This window comes from Odocoileus virginianus, chromosome 20 (genome assembly GCF_023699985.2).
Source record: "Odocoileus virginianus isolate 20LAN1187 ecotype Illinois chromosome 20, Ovbor_1.2, whole genome shotgun sequence".
Classification (NCBI taxonomy): domain Eukaryota; kingdom Metazoa; phylum Chordata; class Mammalia; order Artiodactyla; family Cervidae; genus Odocoileus; species Odocoileus virginianus.
Window position 1 is genome coordinate 4,175,473 of NC_069693.1, and position 18,525 is coordinate 4,193,997.

At 46.8% G+C, this 18,525-nt stretch overlaps 1 protein-coding gene and 1 non-coding gene across 2 annotated transcripts; one reads left to right on the forward strand and one right to left on the reverse strand.

Annotated features, from left to right (window-relative positions):
* The first annotated feature begins 2,662 nt into the window (after positions 1–2,662).
* LOC139029801 (cationic amino acid transporter 3-like) lies at positions 2,663–12,619 on the forward strand. Its single transcript, XM_070450376.1, is given in 12 exon segments — positions 2,663–4,187; positions 4,776–4,934; positions 7,748–7,919; positions 8,120–8,232; positions 8,402–8,615; positions 8,784–8,923; positions 9,024–9,126; positions 9,304–9,503; positions 9,702–9,868; positions 10,139–10,247; positions 10,414–10,475; positions 10,478–12,619. Coding segments are annotated over 12 exon segments (1,875 nt in total). The 5' UTR covers positions 2,663–3,808; the 3' UTR covers positions 10,535–12,619.
* A 2,713-nt stretch (positions 12,620–15,332) lies between these two features.
* Positions 15,333–15,458, reverse strand: LOC139030111 (U6atac minor spliceosomal RNA). The gene has a single exon (XR_011482424.1). It is a non-coding gene; the product is annotated as a U6atac minor spliceosomal RNA (small nuclear RNA).
* Positions 15,459–18,525: the final 3,067 nt, after the last annotated feature.

The following is an 18,525-nucleotide window of genomic DNA, read 5'->3' on the forward strand; positions in this document are numbered from 1 at the left end:
CTCGGTGTCCTTTCATATCTTCAGAGACACAGAGTCTGCTCCTTGATCGGGTGGATTCCATCTGCAACTTGTGCAGCAGGTGGGAAGGTTCTGAGTTCCCCTCCTCAGCCGCACTGCCCCTGGGTTTCCGCTGTGGCTGCGTCTCCACCTCTGCCTGTGAGTCCTCCACGGGGCTTTGCTGCTGAGGCTGCCCTGGAGGCCGTGGGTCCACCCCAGGGAGGACGGGGTGCGGGGGCTGCAGCTGCTGGGGTGGCAGGGCCTGGGGCACCCGGTGCTCAGGGGAACTGGCACCTAGGGCTGCAGGAAAGGGCTTTTTCTAGCCTCTGGCAGCTCAGCCCCAGTGGGGATCCAGCGTGGGGGTGGCTCAACTGCTTGCATCGTGGGAACTCTGGGGCCGCCGAGTGTGCAGGGACCGCAGCTGTCTCAGCCGAGGGAGCTCTGGTTCTCCCAGGGTCTCGTCCTGGCCTCTGGCAGCTGCTCTCAGAGCGCCTCTGTGGCTGGTCCTTCTCTACTGCTCCTGGCTCCCTCCCCCGTGAAGGCAGTAACGGGCCAGCCTCTCTCTGGGGAATTTCGCTGTCCAGGGCTGACGTGTGGGGACAGAGAGGCTACCATGACGGCTCCACCCTTGTGAGTGACTCGTCAGGACCGCCCTGCCTCCACGGCTGCCCCGGTTTCCTGCACAGGCGTTTCCCACTTCCACTTCCCCACATCCCCTCTGGTGGGCATCTCCCCACACTCAACGGCTGGGATCGCTCCACAGTCCCTCCTCGCCAGCTCCCTGCCCTGCGCCTTCCAGGGGACTTGCGTCCTTGCGTCCCTCTCCAGGAAACGCATGGCCGCGGCAAGGATTGTCCCTGTGATCCTCATCCCATTCAGACTCTCACAGATCAGCTGCTTCACCCTCAGCCTCAAGTGCTTCTCCTCTGCTCCCCAGACAGTTTCCTCACCCTCCAAGGGCGCACACATGGGGACCAGACCCCTGCTTCAGTCCCCCCACCCTCCGAGGGCAGGTCCAGTCCTACCACTCTCCTCTTTTCCTCCCACTTCCTTCACCCTACCGAGTTTTGTGTGGTTCTATATATTCTTCTCCGGTGGCCAGGTGCTCCTGCCTGCTCTCAGCTGGCATTCTGCAAGATCTCCTGTGTCTGAAGGTGTCTTCCTGATGTATCTCTGGAGAGACGAACTCCATGTCCACCTGCTCCTCCGCCATCTCGTTCTCCCTCATCTGATCAAACTAAGACCCCATCTCCCCAGAGGGACGATTCCTGCTGGGACAGCATTTTATCAGCCAGTCTGCCATTCTTATCTGGGCCAATTTGAGCACTATCTGGTCTAAATTTTAGCTATAAAACTTTCACTAGAGAAAAGAAAGATGACATTTTATTATGACATGCTGTGGCCACAAAATTCTCTGGACTCCAGAGAAAACTGGCTAAGATAAAACTTTTTGAAATTGAGGGGGGATATAAAACCCCAAAGAACAAAAACAACCTCCCCAAACAAAAACAAACAGACAAAAACTGGTTCTTTTTGCATGCGCAACTAGAGAAAGCCAGCTTTTAAAATACTTTTTTTTTTCTTTTCAGAGTTCTGACACTGAGATAACAAGTTCTGCTAGAAGAACATGACTTTCCCAGTGCACTCTCTTATCTAATCTAATAACTCTGATTCCTGAGACCAAGGGTGGGAAATGGAAAGGAAATCTTTTAAACTTTTACTTATTAAAACTGTTGATGATAAACCAGTGAATTTTATAATACCTGATTCATGACTAAGTTTTGAAAATGAAACTGCATTATTTCAATGTATGTATAGGCTTCGTCATGTTTGTCCATTTCTTTGAGGTTGGACATCTGGGTTGCTTCCAGCTTTCAGCTATTGCGAATAATGCTGCTATGAAAATAGGTGTGCAAATATCTCTTTGAGATCCTATTTACAGTTCTTTTGGGTGTACACCCAGCAGTGGAATTGCTGGATCATGTGGTAATTCCATTTTTAGTTTTTTTAGAGAACCTCACATTCCTACTCACAGTGCACAAGGGTTCGTCAGCAGCATTTGAGCAAGAAGGAAACACAGGTCCAGAGAAGTAAATGACTTGTTCAAAGGCACAGTAGTGTTCGAGGAGTCAAGATTCTAATCAGAGTGTCCTGGCTCTCTGAATGCTTGCTCTGAACCAAAATGCTAAACTTGGACTTCAGACTATCAGGGGTGGAAGCCCCCTGATGGTGACTTGTGGTCACTGGGTCAGCCTAGCCCTGCAGAGCAGTGTAGTGAGGGGACATTTCATGCCCCAAAGCAGCAGGAAACAGTCCTGTCGTTTCTGATTCAGAATGAAGGTTAATCCCTCTTCCCTCCAGGCAGTTAGTTGGGAGGCCACTCTGCTGTGATGCTTTGACTGAGCTGGGCTGGAGTCTGTCCCTCCCTACAAATTCCACCTCCTTCTGCCCCAAAGCAGAGTCCCTATTCCATGTCACTCTGCAGGCAACAGAACAGGAAGCTACCAGGTTTCAGGATCTTCATCATGGAAGCATGTGGAGTCTGTGATTTCTGATCACCAAGCCCCTTAGTCACTTCATCCCTATCTAGGATGGAAGGAAATAATGATCATAACGGCAGTTTTCCCAGTGGTACAGAGAAAAGCAGGACGAAGATGGTATCTATCACGTGCAATACCAACAGGCTACTAAATAGCAGAGCTGGATTTGAAATGGCAGAACTGATTGATTTTGCTTAAAACCAAGAAATCAGCATTCTTATCCACTCAGACCATACCCATTAAGCAGATACTGTGAGCCAGGCAGTGTGCCGGAAGGTTTTTGCTTCTGTAGGGACAGAAATTTCCTTTTCTAAGCTCTTTGGCTGGTCTAATAATTAAACTGACATAAGACAGGCAAACAGGCGCTTCCCTGGTGGTTCAGTGGCTAAGACTCCACGCTCCCATTGCAGAGGGCCTGGGTTCGATCCCTGGTTGGGGAACTAGACCCCGTATGCTGCAACTGAGTTCACCTGCCTCAACGAAAGATCTGTGTGCTACAACTAAGACCCAGTGCAGCCGAAGAAAAGACAGATTAGGAGATTCAATTTGCTTCATAGGGGAGCCCCATAAAAGCCTGAGACTCTAAGACACTCAAACAATTGAGGCTCATATCCCCCCCTGAGCTAAGGAGAAAGGAGTAGGACTCTGGGGCTTCAAATGGGAGGAAGAGAACCCACAGGAAGATGGGAAGAGAAAACACTTGGAAGACCCTTGTGAGTCGCTTGGATGGCAAGGAGATCAAACCAGTCAATCCTAAAGGAGATCCACCCTGAATATTCATTGGAAGGACAGATGCTGAAGCTGAAGCTCCAACACTTTGTCCACTTGATGTGAAGAGCCAACTCATTGGCAAACACCCTGTTGCTGGAAAAGATTGAAGGCAGAAGGAGAAGGGGATGACAGAGGATGAGATGGTTGGATCACTGACTCGATGGACATGAGTTTGAGTAAGCCCTGAGAGTTGGTGACGGACAGGGAGGCCTGGCGTGCTGCAGTCTGTGGGGTTGCAATGACTGAGTGACTGAACTGATTCTGCTCCCCATCACTTCTCCTTAAACACTCTTTCTAGTGATTTTGGAACACGTTAAGAGGCTTCTTTGTGTTGGAAGAATCCACAGCTCAGAGATGGAGAACTTGCCCAATGGGTCCTTTTGCCACCTGCCCCTCATCACTTCAATACTTCATGGAATTTAACTCCCAGGGTCAAGGGCGGATAAACAATCTTGACAAACTCTGTGTCTTTTTCTCAGCAGATTGTCGCCTCCTCAACTATGTCTAGGATGCTGCGTCAGTATGTTCACAAGTTTGGTCAGAAGCTGGTTCACAGGCGAGGGGAAGACACCATAAAGAAGTCTGACGGTCTCGTGGTTCATCTGAATGCCATAGAACTGGTGTTCCTGGGTGTGGGCAGGAACCTGGGAGCCGGCCTGTACATCGTGGTTGGTGCCGTGGCCAAGTACGTAGCTGGACCAGCGGTTGTCATCTGCTTCTTGGTGGCCGGCCTGTCTTCCCTGCTGTCCAGGCTCTGCTGTGTGGAGTTTGACGCCCAGGTCCCACGCTCCTCTTCTCCCTATGTCTGCAGCTATGTCACGATGGGGCAGCTCTGGGCCTTCGTCGTTGGCTGGAACATCATAGTGTTATTTTTATCTGGTGAGGTGATGGGACCAGGCAACAGGTGTGGGGGAAAGGTGTGGGGCTCAGGTCAGGAAACTGGGAGATGGGACTGCGGTCTTACTCGTGGGCACTTTGTTACCTGACTTGTGGGGGGAAGTGGGTAATAGTGGCTGGAAAACCCCACAACTTCATTCTATTCAGCTCTCTCCTGCTTTCCTTAAAAAGCTGGACTAAGAATGAGAAGGAAAGGAAACTAGGCCCGGATGGTTGGAGGCGTGTCCCACAGGCTCATCACCTCATAATATTGAAGTCTTTGCTCAGCTGTTGCCTTTCAGTGGTTTTTTTTTTGGGGGGGGTGTTGCCACTTGATTTAAAATTTCATCCCTCATCCTTTAGCCCTCCTGGTCCAACCTCCCTGTTTTCTTTTCTTGTGAAATACTGATGTCCTCCTAACATATTAAATAGTGGACATATTTTGTGAATCATCTCAGTCTGCTCTTGATAATCCATGAAAAAAAAATCTTTGCCTTTATATATTTTGTCTGTTTTTTTCCTCCAAAATACGTCCGTTGGCACATACTAGGTGTTCAATTTTGTCTGTGAATGTTTGTTCTGCTGCTGCAGCCACTGCGTGTACAGCCAGGGCCTGGAGGTACGCCTTTGACAGCCTCATCGGGGACCGCATCTCTCAGGCATTGGAGGGAACTTTCCCTCTGCATGTGCCCTACTTACTGGCCACATATGCAGACTTTTTCACACTGGGCCTGGTGCTGCTGCTTGCAGGTGAGTCAGGGGTCAGATATAAGGTGGGATGAGGGGACTCCCCTGGTGGTCCAGTGGTTAAGAATCTGCCTTGCAATGTGGGGACACAGGTTCGATCCCTAGTCAGGGAGCTAAGATCTCATGTGCTGCAGAACAAGTAAGCCCAAGTCCTTAGCCTGCACACTACACCTGGAGAATATCTGTGTGTGTGTTTGTGTGTGTGTGTGTGTGTGTGTGTGTGTGTGTGTAGTGTTCAGTCATGTCTGACCCTTTGGGCTACAGCCCAATAGTCTCCTTTGTCGCTGGGATTTTCCAGGCAAGAATACTGGAGTGAGTTGCCATTTCCTTTTCCAGGGGATCTTCCTGACCTGGGAAGTGAACTAATGCCTTCTGTGTTTCCTGCATTGCAAGCGGATTCTTTATCCACTGATTCCCAAACTTTGTTGTTTGGGTCACAACAAAAAATCCCACAGCTGAGACCCAACTCAGTCAAGCTCATTTCAGTTCACTCACTCTTTTTTGGACTCTTTGTGACCCCATGGACTGCAGCATGCCAGGCCTCCCTGTCCATCACCAACTCCCAGAGTTTACTCAAACTCATGTCCATTGAGTCTGTGATACCATCCAACCAACTCATCCTCTGTTGTCCCCTTCTCCTCCCACCTTCAATCTTTCCCAGCATCAGTCTTTCCAAGTGAGTCATCTCTTCGCATCAAGTGGCCAAAGTGTTGGAGTTTCAGCTTCAACATCAGCCCTTCCAATGAATATTCAGGATTGATTTCCTTGAGGATGGACTGGTTGGATCTCCTTGCTGTCCAAGGAATTCTCAAGAGTCTTCTCCAACACCACAGTTCAAAAGCATCAATTCTTTGGCACCCAGCCTTCTTTATAGTCCAACTCTCACATCCATATGTGACTACTGGAAAAACCATAGCTTTGACTAGACAGATCTTCTTGGAAAACTAATGTATCAGTTTTTTAATATGTTGTCTAGTTTGGTCATAACTTTCTTTCCAAGGAGCAAGAGTCTTTTAATTTCATGGCTGCAGTCACCATCTGCAGTGATTTTGGAGCCCCCCACAATAAAGTCTCTAACTGTTTCCATGGTTTCCCCATCTATTTGTCATGAAGCGATGGGACCAGATGTCATGATCTTAGTTTCTGAATGTTGGGTTTGAAGCCAGCTTTTTCACTCTCCTCTTTCACTTTTATCAAGAGGTTCTTTAGTTCTTCTTTGCTTTCTGCCATCTGTGTGGTGTCATCTGCATATCTGAGGTTATTGATATTTACCCAGAAATCTTGATTCCAGCTTGTGCTTCATCCAGCCTCTCTTTTCTCATTATGTACTCTGCATATAAGTTAAATAAGCAGGGTGACAGTATACAGCCTTGACGGGCTCCTTTCTCGATTTGGAAACAATCAGTTATTCCATGTCCAGTTCTAACTGCTGCTTCCTGAGCTACGTATAGATTTCTCAAGAGGCAAGTCAGGTGGTCTGGTATTCCCATCTCTTGAAGAATTTTCCACAGTTTGTTGTTAGCTACACAGTGAAAGGTTTTGGCATAGTCAATAAAGCAGAAATAGATGTTTTTCTGGAACTCTCTTGCTTTTTTCATGATCCAACGATGTTGATCATTTGATCTCTGGTTCCTCTGCCTTTTCTAGATCCAGCTTGGATCTCCTTGCAGTCCAAGGGACTCTCAAGAGTCTTCTCCTACACCACAGTTCAATAGCATCAATTATTCAGTGCCCAGCTTTCTTTATAGTCCAACTCTCACATCCATACATGACTAGATACCAGTGAAACACACTCCCCAAATTGTGACAATCAGCATGTCTCCAGACCATGCCAAATATTTGGGGAATAAAACTTACTCCCAGGTGAAAATCATTTTCTTAGACTGACATATTTTCTTCTTGGTACTGAGACCAAAGTTTTTTGTTTTGTTTCGTTTTTAAATTTCAGAGGAAATTCACATAGCATAAATTTATCATTTTGCTATTTCCCCCAGCTTTCCTGAGATATAACTGACATACAGCATGATAAGTTTGAGGTGTACAATGTGATTTTTTTGTTGGCTGTACTAGGTCTTCGTTGCTGCTCACAGGTTTTCTCTAGTTGCAGAGAGCATGGGTTACTCTTTGTTGCGATACACAGGCTTCTCATTGCGGTGGCTTCTCTTGTTGCAGAACTCAGGCTCCAGAGCTTGGGCTCAGTAGTTAGTGCCCATGGGTTTAGTTGGTCTGCAGTATGTGGAATGTCCCTGGACCAGGGGTCGAACTCGTGTCCCCTGCATTGGCTGGCAGACTCCCAACCACTGGACCACCAGGAAAGTCCCTCGGTGACTATCTGATAGACCTGCCTACAGTGAGATGATCGCCACAGTAAGAAACAAACTATTAGGACTTCCCTGGTGGTCCAGTGGCCAAGACTCCTTGCTCCCAATGCAGGGGACCTTCCACCCCTGGTCAGGGAACTAAGATTAAACTTGATGCAACTTAAGAGTTCATATGCCACAACTAAAGATTCTGTTATGCCGCAGTGAAGACTCAGCACAGCCAAATATAAATAAAATGAAAAAAAATTAAAATTATAAGAAAAGAAATTAACTATTTTATGGGGACAGTTCAGGGGTGCTAGTACATTCACAATGTTGTCCAGCCATCACCTGCATCGAGCTTCAAACATGTTCATCTCCCCTAAAAGACACCCTGTACCCACTGAGCAGTCACGGTCCATCCACTCCACCCCCACAACCCCCAGCCCCTGAGGCTGCTTTCCGTCTCTGTGGACTTAGTTACTGTGCATGTCTCATATTCCCTCTCTCCTCCAGTACTACTCGCTCTGGGCGTTCCTGAGTCAGCCTGGGTTTACAGAGTGTTCACAGGCATCAACCTGTCGGTTCTCAGCTTCATCATCGTCTCTGGCTTCATTAAGGGAGACCTGCACAACTGGAAGCTCACAGAACAGGACTACGAATTGGCCACAGCTGTATTCATTCATAGGTTAGGAGTGTACCCTTGGTCATATTAATGTGTGTGTGTCTAGGGGAATCAGAGCTGAGAATTTTGTGGGGACTAAAGAGACCCAGGCTGGTGGATCCAGATGGTGGGTTTCCAGAGTTTGTGGTATTGAGGGAAGAGTCCAGAAGTGATGGCTGAACCCACCTCACCCACGTTCTTTCTTGCTCCTTCTCCCACCATAGGTTGGGCCCTATAGGTGCTGGAGGGTTTGTGCCTTTTGACTTTGAGGGGGTTCTCCAAGGAGCAGCTACGTGTTTCTACGCATTTGTCGGTTTTGCTGCCATTACCACCACAGGTAACACGGTCACCGTGTGTCCCATCGGGGGTTTGGACAGAGTTTGGGCTGCCCTTGGGCACAAAGTTTGGGAGGAAATTAGCCTGCTTTTGGAGGACCAAGAGGGAAGGCAATTCTGTGCTTTCACCCAGGGTGTTTTCCTGACCTGCTGCTTCTACCCCTTTTGCAGAGAGAGGAGACCTAAAGCCTCAGCGGTCCATCTCCCTGATCTCACTCCTGATGTGCTTTTTGGCCTATTTTGGTGTCTCAGCGGCACTCACCCTCATGGTACCCTACTACCAGATTCATCACCACAGCCCCTTGCCCGAGGCTTTTCTCCATGTAGGCTGGGGCCCTGCCAGATACGTCGTGGCTGTTGGCATTCTCTGTGCTCTCACGTCCAGGTCAGTGTCACTGGTTTCTCTCCGTCCACTGTCAGATGCTCATGCACCCCAGCCCGTGGGACTGAGAGACAAGAGGGAAAGGCATCTTGCTCCCTGTAGACCAGGGAGCGGATGCCCTGGTCTCTCCTGCTTCTCTGTCCTCACACGTGTCTCCACTTTCTCTCCCAGCCTCCTGGGTGACATGTTCCCCATGTCTCGGTTAATCCGTGCAATGGCAGAGGACGGGCTCCTTTTCCGGGGACTTGCCAAGGTCTGTGGTCACAAGGAAATTCCCGTCGTGGCCATCATGTCTTCTGGAAGCCTTGCAGGTGAATAAACAAAGCTCACTCCTTCCTTGATCCGTTTCCCTTATGTGCAGATGCAGTGGTTTCTCAATCGCAGCCCCTCCGTTTTTGTCCCCGATTCTAGCGATCACGGCATTACTCTTTGAGTTCAGTGACATCGCAAACCTCATGGCAGTTGCGTCCCTGCTCGCTTACTCCATGGTGTGTTTCTCGGTCCTTGTTCTCAGGTGAGACCCCGCTACACCTCGATCAGGGGGCTTGGCGTCATGGGGATGATGGGGAGGAAATCCTGGTCTGTGTCATGCTGCCTTCTGATTGTTCACAGAGGAAAGAAGTGGAATAGACAATCTGATGTTGTGTGAATAGGGGCTGCTGATAATATTGCTTTTAAACCTTGAATTCAGGTACCAGCCAGATCAGAATTTAAGTAAGAATGAGAAAACCGAAGAAGAAACTGAGATGGAGCCTGTACTTGAAAGAAGTCCTTTGGACTCTGAACCTGAAGCAGGAAACTCAAACATTCTAAAGAGCCTGTGGTTCCCTACGAGCACCATCCCCACCCAGAAATCTGGCCAGATTGTCTATGGATGTGCCTTCCTGCTTGGTGAGCAGTGGGGTTTCCCTTTGCTCATGTTCTGAAATTGACTGGATGGAGTGAGAGTGTGTATCTTGTCTCAGTTGAGGAGTCTGGGAGATATGATGGCCCTTCCTGATGTTGGTGGTTTCAGGGAGGGGTGTGACCCGAGGTCCTGACGTCTGTCTTCTGGGTCCAGCCTGTTCTCCTCCACCTTGACCCCTGCAGTTCTCCTGCTGACCATCCTGAGCCTGATCCTGGCCCGGTGGCCCAGCCGGGTGTTCTCTGGAGACCCCGGGCTCACAGCAGTGACTGTGCTGCTGCTGCTGCTCATCACTGGGGTCACGGTCATCATCTGGAGGCAGCCCCAGGACCCCTCTTTTCTTATGTTCAGGGTAGGTGACCTATGTGTTCAAAGTGTCCACCTTGAGAGAAGCAGGTCTGTGTGCTTTAGGTCTAAACATCCTTTGCTGGACCAGGGAAGAAGGGGAGTTGCTGAAACCAATGGACTCTTCCCTGATCCACACTCAGTGCTTTAGAAACCAGGCTCAATAGGCACCGAACACACAGCCTGAATTGGGCAGAACTTGTCCCGCCCTCGTGGGGAAGGGTCTCCCTTTCAGATGTCTGGGCTGTGTTCAGGGATGAACTGACTCTGCCCACAGGTCCCTGCTCTGCCTGTCCTCCCACGGGTGAGCATCTTCCTGAACCTTTACTTGATGATGCAGATGACCTCTTGGACTTGGACTGTCCTTGGCATCTGGAATGCCATTGGTGAGTGACTTTCTAGGGCGAAGAAGCTTCTTGAGTGACTGAACCCAATCCTCTTCTAACCACCTCTCCCCTAAACTGTGTCAGATGCCATAATAGGAGGCTTTCTGGGCATTCATAAGTGAGGAGAGCCCCTGTTTTTCTTCTTACTGTCTCATTTCCCTACTAGGATTTGCCATATACTTTGGATATGGGATCCGACACAGCTTGGAGGAGAACAATGAGCCACAGCCACCAGCCTCCACCTCCCACACTCCGGACTAAAACACCCTAGTGACGAAGCATCTTAACCACAGGAAATAGATGCTGTGTGGAGCCCCCCATGCCCTGGAGGTATCTGCTGGTTCAAGGTGCACTTTGAGCCTCGATGGACTGTGAAGGTGGAAAGCATTTAGTGCCCTGTATTTATTGCCAGTGGACAAAATGACTTTGCTATTGTATAATTTTTAAGTAAACTTTTTAAAGCTTAATATGCCTACAGAAAATTGCATGCTTCATAAGTGTGTAGTAAGATGAATCTTCACAAAGAAAGTACTATGATGTAACTGGCAACTAGAGGAAGAAATATTAGCTGACACATAAGAAGCACCTTCTTGTACTTATTTCCAATAAGAACTAGAGATTGCCACATGGGAAGGAAACTCAGGTAACTGTGTATTATGTCAAGAGTTATACTTTAGGGGCTTCTCTGATTGTTCAGTGGCCAAGACTCTGGGCTCCCAATGCAAGGGGCATGGGTTCGAGCCCTGGTCAGGGAACTAAGATTCCACATACCACAACAGGGACCCTGCAGAGCCAAGTAAATAAACAAATAAAAATTTTAAAAAGATTTACACTTAAATAAAGGCAATGCCAAAGAATGCTCAAACTACTGCACATTGCACTCATCTCATACACTAGCAAAGTAATGCTCAAAATTCTCCAAGCCAGGCTTCAACAGTACGTGAACTGTGAACCTCCAGATGTTCAAGCTGGGTTTAGAAAAGGCAGAGGAATCAGAGATCAAATTGCCAACATCTGCTGGATTATTGAAAAAGCAAGAGAGTTCCAGAAAAACATCTACTTCTGCTTTATTGACTATGCCAAAGCCTTTGACTGTGTGGATCACAACCAACTGTGGAAAATTCTTAAAGAGATGAAAATACCAGACCACCTGACCTGCCTCCCAAGAAACCTGTATGCAGGTCAGGAAGCAACAGTTAGAACTGAACATGAAACAACAGACTGGTTCCAAATTGGGAAAGGAGTACGTCAAGGCTGTATATTGTCACCCTGCTTACTTAACTTATATGCAGAGTACATCATGAGAAATGCTGGGCTGGATGAAACACAAGCTGGAATCAAGATTGCTGGGAGATATATCAACAAACTCAGATATGCAGATCACATCACAGTTACGTCAGAGAGTGAAGAACTAAAGAGCCTCTTGATGAAAGTGAAAGAGGAGAATGAAAAAAACTGGCTTAACTCAACATTTAGAAAACTAAGATCATGGCATCTGGTCCCATCACTTTATGGTAAATAGATGGGGAAACAGTGGAAACAGTGAGAGACTTTATCTTTTGGGCTCCAAAATCACTGCAGATGGTGACTGCAGCCATGAAATTAAAAGGTGCTTGCTCCTTGGAAGAAAAGTTATAACCAACCTAGACAGCATAGTTAAAAGCAGAGACATTACTTTGCCAGCAAAGGTCCATCTAGTCAAAGCCATGGTTTTTCCAGTAGTCCTGTATGGATGTGAGAGTTGGATTATAAAGAAAGCTGAGCACCGAAGAATTGATGCTTTTGAACTGTGGTGTTGGAGAAGACTCTTGAGAGTCCCTTGGGCTGCAAGGAGATCCAACCAGTCCATCCTACAGGAGATGAGTCCTGAACATTCATTGGAAGGACTGATGTTGAAGCTGAAACTCCAATCCTTTGGCCACCTGATGTGAAGAGCTGACTCATTTGAAAAGACCCTGATGCTGGGAAAGATTGAAGGCAGAAGGAGAAGGAGTTGACAGAGGATGAGATGGTTGGATGTCATCATTGACTGAATGGACATGATTTGAGTAAACTTTGGGAGTTGGTGATGGACAGGGAGGCCTGGCGATCTGCAGTCCCTGGGCTCGCAAAGGTTCAGACAGGACCGAGTGACTGAGCTAACTGAGATTATAATACTATCCTACAATTAGATCTTCATTGCCAAAGTATGAGAATATGGTTGGAGGTTACCTCTCCTACATTCTAAATGGTCCCCTTCAATCTTCTCCAAACTCTTAGGGGGAAATCAATATTTCCCATTTCTGCAAGTTCCCTTACTCCTTCAGACTGTTCTGATCAACAAATAAAAACAAGAGAATACACACACACACACACACACACACACACACACACACACAGAAACAAATAAAAACAGTCAATAAATAAATAAATAAAGTACAAGAGATGGGCCCAGCAAGCAAAGGGAACCGAAAATGAGAGCCGCCATTTAAAAACAAAATTAACTAAAGCACAAACTGGAAAATAAAAACAAGTCAAGGTGCCAACTGCAGAATAAAGTATAGAAATAAATCAAGGTAACAAACATCGTAAGAAAAAGAAAGAAGAGGAAGAAAGAATAGAAGAAGCAAAGTTAAGCAGAGGTAGGTAAAGATTTATGTATATTAAGGAAAAACTACAACAGGAAAATAGCAATAAGAAAAGCCAAAGAAAAAGTAGAAATAGAAATAATAAAATTTAAAACTTTAAGAATTAAAAAGAAAACCCCATAGAACCACAGAAGGCCAACATAGAGGCAGAAGTATAAACAGGAGGTAAAAAGTGTGATAGAAAAAAATTCTCCCTGGGAGGGGACATTCGCAAAAGCTAAGTAGATACAATAGTGCTAATAAAATCAACTACTACAGCAACAGAATGGGGGAAAAAATCCAGAAGCAACTAGAAAACAAGTCAAAATATAAGAATAATAAATGTTTTTCTTGGATCTCAGCTGTCAGCATCCTTTCTGTCGCTGGGAGTCTCCGTGCACCTCGCCTCCCCGGGGTGCCCTCCAACACTGCGCTGGTCTCTGGCCCTGCTGCGTGGGCAGCTCAGACTCTAATCTGGTCCTACTCCTGCTATTCTTGCCTCCAAGGTCTACAGCTGCCAGAGCTGTGTGTTTTCTTCTGCGGGAGCGCTCGGTGTCCTTTCATATATTCAGAGACACAGAGTCTGCTCCTTGATTGAGTGGATTCAATCTTCAACTTGTGCAGCAGGTGGGAAGGTTCTGAGTTCTCCTCCTCAGCCTCACTGCCCCTGGGTTTCCGCTGTGGCTGTGTCTCCACCTCTGCCTGTGAGTCCTCCACGGGGCTTTGCTGCTGAGGCTGCCCTGGAGGGCGTGGGTCCACCCCAGGGAGGACGGGGTGCGGGGGGCGAAGCTGCTGGGGTGGCAGGGCCTGGGGCACCAGGTGCTCAGGGGAACTGGCGGCTAGGGCCGAGGAAAGGGGCTTTTACTAGCCTCTGGCAGCTCAGCCCCAGTGAGGATCCAGCGTGGGGGTGGCTCAGCTGCTTGGATCATGGGAACTCTGGGGCCGCCGAGTGTGCAGGGACCCCAGCTGTCTCAGCCGAGGGAGCTCTGGTTCTCCCAGGGTCTCGTCCTGGCCTCTGGTAGCTGCTCTCAGAGCGCCTCTGGGGCCTGTCCTTCTCTACTGCTCCTGGCTCCCTCCCCTGTAAAGGCAGTAATGGGCCAGCCTCTCTCTGGGGCCTTCCACTGTCCAGGGCTGACGTGTGGGGACAGAGAGGCTACAGCGATGGTTCCACCCTTGTGAGTGACTCGTCAGGATCTCCCTGCCTCCACGGCTGCTCCGGTTTCCTGCACAGGCGTTTCCCACTTCCACTTCCCCACATCCCCTCTGGTGGGCATCTCCCCACACTCAACGGCTGGGATCGCTCCACAGTCCCTCCTCTCCAGCTCCCTGCCCTGCGCCTTCCAGGGGACTTGCGTCCTTGCGTCCCTCTCCAGGAAACGCATGGCCGCGGCAAGGATTGTCCCTGTGATTCTCATCCCATTCAGACTCTCACAGATCAGCTGCTTCACCCTCAGCCTCAAGTGCTTCTCCTCTGCTCCCCAGACAGTTTCCTCACCTTCCAAGGGCGCACACGTGGGGACCAGACCCCTGATTCAGTCCCCCCACCCTCCGAAGGCAGGTCCAGTCCTACCACTCTCCTCTTTTCCTCCCACTTCCTTCACCCTACTGAGTTTTGTGTGGTTCTATATATTCTTCTCCGGTGGCCAGGTGCTCCTGCCTGCTCTCAGCTGGCGTTCTGCAAGATCTCCTGTGTCTGAAGGTGTCTTCCTGATGTATCTCTGGAGAGAGACGAACTCCATGTCCACCTGCTCCTCCGCCATCTCCTTCCCCCTCATCTGATCAAACTAAGACCCCATCTCCCCAGAGGGACGATCCCTGCTGGGACAGCATTTTATCAGCCAGTCTGCCATTCTTATCTGGGCCAATGTGAGCACTATCTGGTCTAAGTTTTAGCTGTAAAACTGGCTAGAGAAGACAAAGATGACATTTTATTATGACATGCCGTGGCCACAAAATTCTCTGGACTCCAAAGAAAACTGGCTAAGATAAAACTTTTTTAAATTGGGAGGAATATAAAACCCCAAAGAACAAAAACAATCTCCCCAAACAAAAACAAACAAAAAACTGATTCTTTGTGCATGTACAATTAGAGAAAGTTAGCTTTTAAAATATCTTTTTTTTTTCTCTTCCAGAATTCTGACACTGAGAGAGTAAGTCCTGCCAGAAGAACATGACTTTCCCTGTGCCTTAAGATCAGCACCCTCAGGTACATTTCTCTTATCTAGTCTAATAATCTCCAGTTCCTGAGACTGAGGGGGAAATGGAAAGGAAGTCTTTTAAACTTATCCTTATTAAAACTGTTGTCTATAAACCAGTGAGTTTTTTTTTTTCTCATTTCTTTTTATTAGTTAGAGGCTAATTACTTTACAATATTGTAGTGGTTTTTGTCATACATTGACATGAATTAGCCATGGATTTACATGTATTCCCCATCCCGATCCCCCCTCCCACCTCCCTCTCCACCCGATCCCTTTGGCTCTAAAAACAGTGGTCAGATGCCACGAAGTAGGTGGCAATGCCTTAACCGTATGCGTGTTGTCAGGCCCGAGAGCCCCTTCCATCCTTATCAAGGGGAGTGCTAACCTTCTCTCCTTTCATACAACACACCAGTGAGTTTTATAATACCTGATTCATGACTAAGTTTAGAAAATGAAGCTGTAAGATCCCTGTCTATCTGGATGTATGTATGTCTCAGTATTTGTCTTTGTTTTGAATTTTTGAGATTAATTTGTAAAGGAGCTCTATTAAATTGGCTTAAGGAAAAGTAAACACTTGCAAATCAAACAATTCTAAAAATAAGAGACATTAAATTAAATGAATTTTAGGTTCACATGATCTGGGAAATATTCAGTGTTAAATATCAGATATAAGAGTTAAAGTCTCATTACAGACTTTCAGTTCAGTTCAGTTCAGTTCAGTTCATGTTGCTCAGTCATGTCCGACTCTTTGGGACCCCATGAATTGCAGCACGCTAGGCCTCCCTGTCCCTCACCAACTTCCGGAGTTTACTCAAACTCATGCCCATCGAGTCAGTGATGCCATCCAACCATCTCATCCTCTGTCTTTCCCTTCTCCTCCTGCCCCCAATCCTTCCCAGCATCAGGGTCTTTTCCAATGAGTCAACTCTTCACATGAGGTAGCCAAAGTATTGGAGTTTCAGCTTCAGCATCGGTCCTTCCAATGAACACCAGGACTGATCTCCTTTAGGATGGACTGGTTGGATCTCCTTGCAGTCCAAGGGACTCTCAAGAGTCTTGTCCAACACCACAGCTCAAAAGCATCAGTTCTTCGGCACTCAGCTTTCTTCACAGTCCAACTCTCACATCCATACATGACCACTGGAAAAACCATAGCCTTGACTAGATGGACCTTTGTTGGCAAAGTAATGTCTGTGCTTTTTAATATGCTATCTAGGTTGGTCATAACTTTCCTTCCAAGGAGTGAGCGTCTTTTCATTTTATGGCTGTAGTCACCATCTGCAGTGATTTTGGAGCCCCCCAAAATAAAGTCAGCCACTGTTTCCCCATCTATTTGCCATGAAGTGATGGGATCAGATGCCATGATCTTAGTTTTCTGAATGTTGAACTTTAAGCCAACTTTTCCTTCTCCTCTTTCACTTTCATCAAGAGGCTTTTTAGTTCCTCTTCATTTTCTGCCATAACAGTGGTGTCATCTGCATATCTAAGGTTATTGATATTTCTCCCAGAAATCTTGATTCCAGCTTGTGCTTCCTCCAGCCCAGTGTTTCTCATGATGTACTCTGCATGTAAGTTAAGAAAGTGGGTGATAATATATAGCTTTGACGTACTCCTTTTCCTATTTGGAGCCAGTCTCTTGTTCCATGTCCAGTTCTAACTATTGCTTCCTCACCTGCATACAGGTTTCTCAAGAGGCAGGTCAGGTGGTCTGGTATTTCCATTTCTTTAAGAATTTTCCACAGTTTACTGTGATCCACACAGTCGAAGGCTTTGGCATAGTCAATAAAGCAGAAATAGATGTTTTTCTGGAACTCTCTTGCTTTTTCGATGATCCAGCAGATGTTGGCAATTTGATCTGGTTCAAATCTTATTTGGTTTCTCTGCCTTTTCTAAAACCAGCTTGAACATCTGGAAGTTCACAGTTCATGTATTGCTGAAGCGTGACTTGGAGAATTTTGAGCATTACTTTGCTAGCGTGTGAGATGAGTGCAATTGTGCAGTAGTTTGATCATTCTTTGGCATTGCCTTTTTTAGGGATTGGAATGAAAACTGATCTTCTCCAGTCTCATGCCCACTGCTGAATTTTCCAAATTTGCTGGCATATTGAGGGCAGCACTTTCACAGCATCATCTTTTAGGATTTGAAATAGCTCAACTGGAGTTCCATCACCTCCACTAGCTTTGTTCATAGTGATGCTTCTAAGGCCCACTTGACTTCACATTCCAGAATGTCTGGCTCTAGATGAGTGATCACACCATCATGATTATCTGGGTCATAAGATATTTTTTATACAGTTCTGTGTGTTCTTGCCACCTCTTCTTAATATCTTCTGATTCTGTTAGGTCCATTTCTAACATTTCTGTCCTTTATTGTGCCCATCTTTGCATGAAATATTCCCTTGGCATCTCTAATTTTCTTGAAGAGACCTGTAGTCTTTCCCATTCTATTGTTTTCCTCTATTTCTTTGCATTGATCACTGAGGAAGGCTTTCTTATTTCTCCTTGCTTTTTCTTTGTAACTCTGCATTCAAATGGGTATATCTTTCTTTTTATCCTTTGCTTTTCACTTCTCTTCTTTTCACAGCTATTTGTAAGGCCTCCTCAGACAGCCATTTTGCCTTTTTGCATTTCTTTTTCTTGGGGATGGTCTTGATCCCTGTCTCCTGTACAATGTCACAATCCTCCATCCATAGTTCATCAGGCACTGTGTCTATCAGATCTAGTCCCTTAAATCTATTTGTCACTTCCACTGTCTAATCATAAGGGATTTGATTTAGGTCATACCTGAATGGTCTAGTGGTTTCCCCCACTTTCTTCAAGTTAAGTCTGAATTTGGCAATAAGTAGTTCACGTTCTGAGCCACAGTCAGCTCCCAGTTTTGTTTTTGATGACTGTATAGAGTTTCTCCATCTTTGGCTGCAAAGAATATAATCAATCTGATTTCAGTGTGAGAAACAACAATCTGTAAAAAAAAAAATTACTGTACATACCTTGATTTAAAAATATTTTTTTCTAAGATATGGTGAGCATTAACTGACAACACAGTGGCCACAAATCCTCAATTTGTGAAAAATGCAGCATTGGTAAAAAAGTGAAGTATGTGTGTACATGTATAATTGATATACATAAAATATGTACCCATATAAGATATATGTACTAAATGTACACTTTACTTGTTTCACTACAATAAAAAAATTAAGACCTACTTAGTTAAAGGAGATAGCTGGAGCCTGACTACACATCTCCCCAAAGCACCAGGTCCAGACTGGGTGTCAGGCAAATTCTCCTGAGAAGAAATAAGATCTAGGGGACTTCCCCGATGGCCCAGTGGATAAGAATCCACCTGCCAATCCAGAAGACACAGGTTCAATCCCTGGTTCAGGAAGATTCCATATGCCTCAGAGCAGCTGAACCTGTGTCCACAACGACTGAGCCTGCACTCGAGAGCCAAGAAGCCACCGCCATCAGCAGCCCC